The sequence below is a fragment of the Eublepharis macularius genome, chromosome 4, assembly GCF_028583425.1.
Source record: "Eublepharis macularius isolate TG4126 chromosome 4, MPM_Emac_v1.0, whole genome shotgun sequence".
Lineage (NCBI taxonomy): Eukaryota > Metazoa > Chordata > Lepidosauria > Squamata > Eublepharidae > Eublepharis > Eublepharis macularius.
In genome coordinates, this window is record NC_072793.1 from 151,711,915 (window position 1) to 151,721,898 (window position 9,984).

General features: G+C 44.1%; 1 protein-coding gene across 3 annotated transcripts in view; it reads left to right on the plus strand.

The window, feature by feature from the left end:
* Nucleotides 1–8,431, plus strand: part of LOC129326958 (peroxisomal acyl-coenzyme A oxidase 2-like) — a 30,819-nt gene extending 22,388 nt beyond the window's left edge. For all 3 annotated transcript variants that reach the window (XM_054975293.1, XM_054975294.1, XM_054975292.1), the window contains 3 exons: nucleotides 2,177–2,394; nucleotides 4,175–4,307; nucleotides 7,146–8,431. In XM_054975293.1, the coding sequence (XP_054831268.1) occupies nucleotides 2,177–2,394; nucleotides 4,175–4,307; nucleotides 7,146–7,208 (414 nt within the window). In that variant the 3' untranslated portion in view covers nucleotides 7,209–8,431. The remainder of the gene's footprint in view (nucleotides 1–2,176; nucleotides 2,395–4,174; nucleotides 4,308–7,145) is intronic.
* Nucleotides 8,432–9,984: the final 1,553 nt, after the last annotated feature.

Here is a 9,984-nt window from a genome sequence, read left to right on the forward strand (position 1 = left end):
GTGATATGATATTTATGGCCCGCTCCAGCCAGTATTCTGTACCTACTGTAGCTTCCAGACAGTCTTCAAGGGCAACCGCACTATGCGTGTTGCAGTAAGCTAATCTAGACATTCTACTGCTACGGGCAGTTCTGTTGCTGGCAACTGGAAGGCCCAGTGCCCCAGAGCTTGCTAGTACAAAACCTCTGAAGAGAAAAGCAAAATGAGTTGAATTCTGAAGTAGCAAAAGCCCATATAATTATATTCAAACATGTGAAACTTCACTGAAAAAATAGGTTGCTGAGTTTAAAAATATGCCTTGATGTACTTAAAAGGACACATTCACTTGCATTTAAAATCCCTGGACCTGAGATCCTACTTCCAAAACTGTACTCTGAAAACAAAGCCAAGGAAAATGGGTCATATTGCAGTCACCTGGGTCTTCTGATAAAAAGGACCTTTTGTGCAAGAGTAATTGGGAATTCTAATATTAATATTTTCTTTAGAACTAAGCGATACCTTGAAGTCCTCCTGTTCTGTTTGGTAAATGTATATCTTAACAAGTGCCAGGGAAGGGAGAACCCAGAGTTGGAGATGTGCCTGGTAACGGAGCTGGCGGCTTGGAATTAGCTCTGTAAACTTCTACCTCTGTACTCGTGTAGACATGGAAAAATTCAGACACCGCCTCCAGGCATGTGGGAGTACATCAGGGAAGAAAAGCACCACCCACAGAGGCAGGCACCCCAGTTCTCTTGCTGTTCTGACGTTCAAGATGGAGGCATTTTCTGAGATCTGAGCCCACAGCATAGTGTAGCCCTAAGCAGAGTTACACTCTTCTTAGTCGGTTGAATGCAAGTGCTTAGGATTGCACTGAATGTTTGTGGCAGCAAAAACCAAGGACAAGTTTTATTCCAGCATAGGCTTTTGTAGACTAGAGTCCACTTCTTCAGATGATTTATGAGTGTGTGTATCCATTTCCAGTTGTTTTGTGTATGAGGATGGCAGGGATTAGAGGCAAGAGGCTTTGAAATATAAGCCGAATTTGCTTTGGTAGTTTAGTGTTGAACTAAACTGCGAGATTAGACCAGTTGCCCGTCTACTTCAAGGCGGGGCAGGGGAGGAGGCAGCAGGGAGAGTGAATTCCCATCCAGCCCCTTCATCCCCATCTGAACTTTAAAAGAGCCCTTCAGACTGCCGCAGACCACCTTTTCAATACCACAGCTCCAGTGATCTTCATTCCTCCCCTTGCTTTAGCGCAGGTTGGGGGTCCCTTACATTGGGGTTCTTTGGTTGGACATTGGTTCTCCTTCACTTTGGTTCTGTTTGGATTTGTTGCTTCAGCTTGCGTGGGAGCGGGACTTGTGTTTGGGACTGACATTCAGCCAGAGGTTGCCTTTGCTTAAGGTTTCCCTTTGCCTGGAAAGCCTTGGAAACGTTTCTCACATAGGAAACAATGGAAAGTGGCTGGGGACAGCTTCTTCAAGGACCCATAGAACTGGAGCCCAGGGTTCAAAATTCCTGGAACTTAGGGGCCTTTAGTGGGCCGGAAGGAGTACGTTCCTTGCAAATGTGATGGAGTTCGCTTGAAAAATGGTCCCCCCACCCCCTCCCAGATACTTTCCCCCATTATTCCTCCTAGGGGAACAATGGTTGGATAAATTTGGGATTTTCTAACCGGATTAGACAATCTTACTTAGATTTCAGGGATACCGAGTTTTTTTGATATCCCTGAAACTCAGACCCGGCTCACCCAGATTTTTTTCAATGCACTTCTCTACATGCGCGCATGTCAAAAAGCAGATTTTTCTCTGACTTTTCAACTTACCTGTACATCCAATATTGTCCATTCCTTTATGACTCGGTAGCACTCCTACCTCAGTACATATCTATCAGATTTCTTTTCAGCCAACTAAGGCCAGAATGACTGGAAATAACCAACAAAGGAGCGATTTCTAGTATTTTAAGGACTTTGACGTCCTTTGAATGGCAGAAAAATATTTTCCTTGGAACATGACTTTTTTTTACAAAAAATCAACTCTTTTGATATTAATCTTAAATGTTTTCTTTATTTTAAATGTTCTGTTTGAGTCTTTATTTTACTCCATTATGGCAAATGAGCATAACTGCTTTTAACAGAGGGAGTTATTCTGCACAGAAAACTAAAAGCATCTGCTTGTTTGTTTGTTTGTTTTTTTAGGCTCACAGCCACTACATTGTAGTGCAAAACTTTGTCAAAGCGCTAGAGAAATTTGAGAAAGAATTTCACATCCAGAGGATCCTTAAGCATCTCTGTGACCTCTTTGCATTACATGGGATCTTCTCCAATATGGGTGACTTCCTACAGGCCGGTCACCTGTCTGGGAAGCAAAGCGACATGGTGACCGAATCTTACCTGGGTCTCCTGGCTGTCATTCGGTGAGTTTAATACTCTTCTTGCCCTCCTGCTGATAAATTTTCCTTCACATTCATGGACGTAGATCTGTCTGTGAACCACTAGCAAAATACTTGTTGTTAGATTCGTTGAAGAGGGAGGCCCACAGGTTGAAGGAATGCCTGTAGGAAGCACAAGGTATTTCTCAAAAACAGCCATTTTGTGCCACAAGTGGGAGAGTCTCTTTCTCAGATGATGGACCACTAGCACCTGGGTCAAATTTTGTCCCCTCACAACAATGCCTCCTCCAACTCCAGTTGCTCTCCAAGGCCTCAGGCTAAAATCTTTCCCATTCACACTATGAGTCTCTCTACCCGAGACAACTTACACAAGGACCTTCGGCTCTGTCTTTTTAAACTGTGCTTCCTGGCTAACATTGCATCTCCCTACACTTGAACTTCCTTGTGTAAGATGTCTTGTGTAGAGAGACTGTACCTGAGAAGCTCTTAAGTCGGGATCCCAGAAATAGAACCTTGAACCTTCTGCATTCAAATTCTACCATTGTCTTATGACAATGAACTAGGACAGTCACTCAGTCAAAGTGCATCCTAGCAGACTTGTAGCTTTCCAGCATTGCCCTTCCTCAGACAAGATACAGATGGTGCTTGTTGCAGGAAGCCCAGCAACAACAGGGAAGGGTCCGAGGCTCAACAGTAGAGCACATGCTTGGTATGTATGTTTGAAGGATCTCAGGTGGCAGACTGGGAAGGATCTGGTTGGGAACTTGGATAGCCTCTGCTGACGGAAATAGACAGTACTAGTTGACGTGACAGTATAAGTCAGACTCCTACATCTGCATGGCTTTGAAAGGAGGAACCTGGTGTTTATACTTCATATCAAAATGGCATTTTAACCTTGTGGTCAGTTCTATGACGTCTCTTGCCTCTTATCAAGATCTTGGCTGTTTTTCTTTAATAAACAGGCATCCAAGTAACTATTTTTAGAAGGGTTGTTTCTTCCAGGTTCATATTTTGGAAGGAACGAAAGCCGTAGCCCTTCCATTTAATGATGGAAGTAGCTCTATCAGTACCATCGGGGCACTTTAATTTAAAATGGAGCTGTGTAGGCTTTTAAAATACGAGAGAAATATTCATTTAAAAGCTTTATCAAATCCATTTCAGTAGGGAGGATGCATATGCCATTGCGCCAGCATCATCAAACACAATGGCATTGATGGATAAAACCCTTACTATTTGAGTGTCATTAAATTCAGAGCTTTAGGGGTTTTCTTGAAAAGGGACACAACTTCTGCAGTACTTTTTTGTTTTGTTTGGCAAGAGTTCTCATAATCTCCAACTTATAAAACCACAAACTGCTTTGGCCCTACCTGACATACCAAGTTTTACTTCCATCCCACCCCTTGGGCTGGATCCAGCTAGATTTTCAGTCACTCCCAGTTCAACGTGACTTTTGTACAAGTCCCATCACCCCATATCACATAGCCTTTTTTTGGTGGTCAAATGGGACTCCTCTTCCTTTTTTCACCAGCAGAAAAGCTTGTCACGTCCAACTCCTTGGCTGAGACATGTTCAGGGGTGGACATATTCTGCAATTTACAGCCATGTCATATGAGCTTGGAACTGAAGTGCAGGCACAAAACTCTGTATCCTGAGAATATTGGTTCTTTCTTTCTTTAAATCAAGTTCCTAGTCCTTAAAGATGGTTGGTAACATCTCAAAAGATGACTGAACAGGATTTCGGATACTTCTAGGAGGGTGAATCTCCAGCGCCCTACAGAGTAAAATGCTTCCTTTGCTCCTGCAGGCCGGATGCTGTTCCACTAGTGGATGCTTTTGACTACTCTGATGCAAATTTAAATTCAGCCATTGGAAGTTACGACGGTCGCGCCTATGAGCGGCTTTTTGAGTGGGCGAAGAAGTCTCCAACCAACCACCAGGTAAAAATAGCATTTCCGACATCCACAGGTTGCTAGATGTTATTAAATTCAATATTTTTAAAACTGAAGGAAAAAATTCATAATTCCATGAATTCTGAATTGATTCTCTAATTCTGTTCGGCTGTTTCTGAAAAATTCAGCCTTTGTTTTCTATGGGAAACTCACTCTGGGGCCATCCGGTGGGCTGGATGTATGTGTGTTATTTTTCAACCAAACCACCAAATTTGGAGGGAACCTACTTCATACTGTCTATAAAGACCCCCCCCCCCGAGTTTCAGGAAGATTGGACCCTTAGGGGCCAATTCCAGGGGCCCCTGAACAAGGTGCCCCCAGCCACTCCATTGTGAGTCCCACTGTGGCAAAACTGCCATGGCCAAGGCACATTCCCAAATTGGAATCAAATGCAAGCAAGAGAATGGACAGACAAGAGTAGGTCCCCAGACACATTTGGTGTAGTTTGCTTGAAAAATGCCACCACCAAAACAAAGGGAGAAGATTACACTTCCACAATAGTTAAGTACACACCAATACAAGGAAGTGTGCCAACACAGCTATTATTATTATTGCAGCACAAGTAAATTATACAATCAATATAAACACAACAGTTTCGATTCCATTCAATTCAATGTGGCTGCAAACTTGTTCCAATAGACTGAGAGAGTCAAGTCCCATATATTAACGGAGCCTCTTTATCACAGGCTGCAAACGGTGCCAGTTGAAGTTAATCGGTGGCGTGACGAGCTATACCGGTCTATTCCTTTCGGCTCGTTTGAAACGAGCCGAAAGGAATAGACCGGTATAGCTCGTCACGCCACCGATTAACTTCAACTGGCACCGTTTGCAGCCTGTGATAAAGAGGCTCCGTTAATATATGGGACTTGACTCTCTCAGTCTATTGGAACAAGTTTGCAGCCACATTGAATTGAATGGAATCGAAACTGTTGTGTTTATATTGATTGTATAATTTACTTGTGCTGCAATAATAATAATAGCTGTGTTGGCACACTTCCTTGTATTGGTGTGTACTTGAAAAATGCCACCCCCAACCCCCACCCCCAGATATCCCCCAGGTATTTTTATCCATAGAGAATAATGGAGAGTGGATGAGGTACTTTGGGGGGGGGCATAAAATGGGCCCCTGTGGTACATTCTTCATGAAACTTGGGGGTATCTGGAAGACAGTCAGGAGTAGTTACCTCCAATTTTAAGTGTTCAGTTTTAGAAGAAGGACGTGTTCACTTTTTCCAGTAGGTTTGCTACCTTCACAGTTCCTCCCATATCCATCTGGGTACATATAAAGGCTATGGTTTATGTAGTAGTTGGTGTAACGGTTAAGAGCATGGAACTCTAATCTGGAGAACCGGGTTTGATTCCCCACTCCTCCACTTGAAGCCAGCTGGGTGACCTTGGGCGAGTCACAGCTTCTAGGAGCTCTCGCTGCCCCACCCATCTCATAAGGTGATTGTCGTGAGGATAAAAATAACATACTTTGTAAACCACTCTGAGTGGGCATTAAGTTGTCCTGAAGGGTGATATATAAATTGAATGTTATTATTATTCTTTGAGTATTATGTTCTCGGGAGGCAAGGTGTTGCTTGTTAACCTACGAAGAAGACAATTCCTGGGGCTAAAGGTTTTTTATTCATGTCTAGCTCATGTGGAGAAAAAAATGTCCTAGCCTTTTCAGGGAAGCTTAATGGGATGTTATTAACTTTACTGCAGGGCTCATTTCAAGGGGGAACGCGCTGGAACGCAGTTCCCCAAAGAGGTCACATGTCAGGTGGCCACGCCTACCTGACTCTCGGCCATTTTGGGCCTGTTTCAGCCTGGATTGGGGCCGAAATAGCCTGGATTGGGCCTCTGATGGGTGGTGGATCACTCTCCCACTCAGCAGCGGCCCGATCCGGACCATTTGGGCCCCTTTTTGGCCATTTTCAGCCCCCCTATTGCCATTTTGGGCCAGGATTGGGTCCAAAACAGCCAGGATAGGAGATGTCAGGGGGTATGGCATATGCTGATGAGTTATGCTCATCATTGATGTTTTTATAATGTTTTTATTGTTTTAAGCTGTTGTTAAACCGCCCTGAGCCCGTCTGACGGGGAGGGCGGTCTAGAAATGCGATCAAATAAATAAATAAACAAATAAATAAATGCTAATGACTCATTAGCATGAGTTCCTCCAACTCTTTTTCTACGAAATGACCCCTGCTTTCCTGACATGAAAAGTTTCACCTGCCCATTTTGACATCCTAAGCCTCTGTTAAACAGGCAAGATTATGAGCAACCCCATGTGCACTCAGACCGAAACCGCAGTCCCACCAACATCCATATTCATTGATTCAAGGGAAAGTGTGGTTTGGGTGCCAAAATCCTAATCCAGTAAATCAGGTCAGCTGTTGACGCACTTTCAGATCTCCCTTCCCCTATAATAGCCCATGAGTTCCAGTTGCACAGTGTGTATAGTTTACTCTGGCATAGCACAGCCCTCTTTCTCTTCCTATCTAACGTAATTAGTACCGTAAGAGATGATAATACAGCATGCATGGGGGACAGGAACACTGCACATTGCCCCAGTTACTGGACGCGGTATTATTTTGCTAGGATGAATGCGCTCACAGAAGCAGGGTACATGGAAAGCTCTCTCTCCAGCTGGATCAGGGCTGTCTTCAACATGTTCAGTTTGATATTGAGCAAAATCGGAAAAGGAAATACAGTCTTCAAAGGTCTTTAAACCCGCAGTGAAAAGCGGGATTTTCCGTTTCTGTGTTCCGCTCTGAGTTCAGAGAGCTCTTCGCCATCTCCTGGCCAAGTGTCATCTGGCTCCTTTTCTCCCAACAGGACAACAAGGCCTTCGAGAAGTACTTGAAGCCGCTTTTCCAGAATGCCTTGTCAAAGCTATAAAAGACGGGGACGAAGCCAAGGAAGCTCCATTTGCTGCTGCCCTCAAAATAACACCAGCACTTACCCAAATACTACAAAGATGGCATAAGAGCTGCCGTCTTCTGCTTGCCAGAAGAGCTCATCAAAATGACTGTCTTCATCTCTTGCCTGTCAAGTCAATCAGCTTATGCCCATGAGAAGGGACAGGGTTCTTTATGTTTAAGTAGACCAAATTTTATCTTAACCATTCTCAAAGAAACTGGTAGTACACAGGTAGCAGCTTGCAGTTGTTGCTGAAGAATCCCTAGACTGGTCTTAGGACCAAGGGAATGGTTGCACATGAACGCACATGACGCTGCCTTATACAAAGTCAGATCAGTGATTGGTCAAGGTCAGTATTGTCTTCTCTGACCGGCAGCTGCTCTCCAGTATCTCACACCGAGATCTTTCACAACACCTGCTGCCAGATTCTTTTAACTGTGGATCAGATGTTCTGTCTCTGTTCCATGACCCCTCCAATACAGTCTCCTGTTGTAAATTTATGATGGCACAACCACCACTTGAGAGAGGATCCACTGTAGCTATACCACGACAATGCTCTAATTGCAAACCTCTCTGATAGGCATACAGTTCTCCCCCCACCCCTCGCCCACCCGAGACTGTCTATCAGATTGGAGGATATGACCTCCGAGGTATTTTCACACTTTAACACTCTATGACCTGCATCACCAGCAAATAAATTGTTCTCCAGCTGGTATAAGGAAGTGAAGCAGGGAAAGAAATACTGTTCAATGGTACAGCGCAATGTGGAAAGTCCCAGATCTAGTTCTTGGCAGTTCTTCTCCCAGGCTGACTCTATAGTGTAGCCTAAGCTCCTTGGAATAATAGGCTAAAAACAATGCAATCCTAAGAAGAGTTACTCCAGTCTAAGCCCACTGATTTCAGTGGGCTTAGACTGGAGTAACTCTTCTTAGGATTGCACTGTAAAACTCTCAGGTGAGCAAGCTCAAAAAGTCCAAAACATAAATCTCAAAAGGGCTGCTTCTGGTAATAGTAATAATCTGGTATTGGGATGGGTGCTGGTGGAGCCAGACACCACTGCAGCTTGGCTGAGGCAATCAAATAACTTTTTTAGCCAAGGCAAGTCAAACCAGGGCCTTTGTTTTTCTCACACTCAGCTGCTCCAGTGCTACAAGGCAGCTCATTGTAGCTTTAAAAATAAAATATAGCTATGTACAACTAAAGGTGCTGATACTGTGTGGGTTCTTTTTGACTAGACATCAATAGGTGGCTGGTTTAAATACTCAAGGCACAATGTATTTAGGTAAAGAATTTTAAGCATTGGTATTTTGAAGCAGAGACTGCAGTTCATATATTAAAACAGCTGTAATAGTTGCTAATAAAGATCTACTGTGCAACGTTTGTGTTATATTGCTAAAGCTACTTAGGGGGAGTGTATGGGACATGCATGGACAAAAGCCATGTGGAAGTGAGACTGCAATAAGGGATTGAGCAAAGCTGGCTGGCTCCAACCCTGCCCCAGGCAGAAGTCTTGACCCTGTCTCAGCGAGACCACACTCTGTCTCACAATTCTAACTCCACCCATATTCTAAAATGGATAAAGGATCATGTGTGGAAGGAGGGGGACGAGTGGTGTACTCTTGAAGAAAAGGTATGCTATCTGTACGTGACAAAGAGCACATCATGCTGAGATTCTCACTACACTCAGGGCAGGCAGCTTTTTTGGCTTGAGTGCCAAATGAAACAATGTTTACCTAAGTCAGTGTTGAAGTGCCAGCAAAGATGAGTGATGTGCTGGCCAAAGAAGCCGGTCCACTTGGAGGGTTGGCTGCAGCAACAGCTTCTGCTCTTCAAAGGTGATGGAACTGCAGACGTAGCTGGCAACTTCCCACAATTGCCTCATGTCTGAGTGCACTGATGCTGCATGCCTGTCCAGTACAGCACCACTGCGACTTACTGAAGGTGGGTCTGGAAGGAGCTCTGGTTGATGACATCACCGCTGCAGGTTGAAAGAGTCCTACAGCTGCATTACTTGCTCATCTAGAAGCAAAGACACTGCTGTGTGGAACAAAAAGGTCTGGTGTACCATCCTTTGGCCTGTGCTCCATTTCCTACCCATGGCACAGCATTACTATTGGTCTCAAGTATCGGAAGAGCCACATGGATGATGCATGAGAGCTAGCTCCACACTAGATCTCACGTTAGTGAACTCATCAACCAGCAACAGAAAATTGCCTTTCCTTGGCGCGGTGCTATCATCACCCTTGCTTGAGACTATATTGACTTAAACACCTCAAATACAACGAACTCAGAATATGTTTGCATCTATATTTGCCTTCTGGCCTGAGTTCTTACTTACAGAGGCACGCCTCTCTCTGTGCTTAAGGAAAACTGAAGCATTTTAATTTGTTACTGCTGGGGAAGCCAACTTCTCCAAGCCTATATTTTCCAGATGCCGGACCAGAGGATGGATCCACATAGCCCTCTCTTCTCCATTAAAGCCAGTATAATCTAACGGGCTGAAGAGAACACAGCACAAGTATTCTGAATGGCATAAAATCAGAGGCGGGGGTGTGTGGTGAGGTATGAGGACATTCATAAAAGGCCCCCTCAAGACACTCATTTTTTTTTTTTTACTTACCCAGAATACGAGTAAGAAATAAGATGTATATGAAATGCACGTGGAGATGCACTGCACTGCGTATTTGTTCCTTTTTAAAAAGTATGTTATTTTTTATCACAATTTGATTAAAATTGGGTACGTCCAGTAGGGATC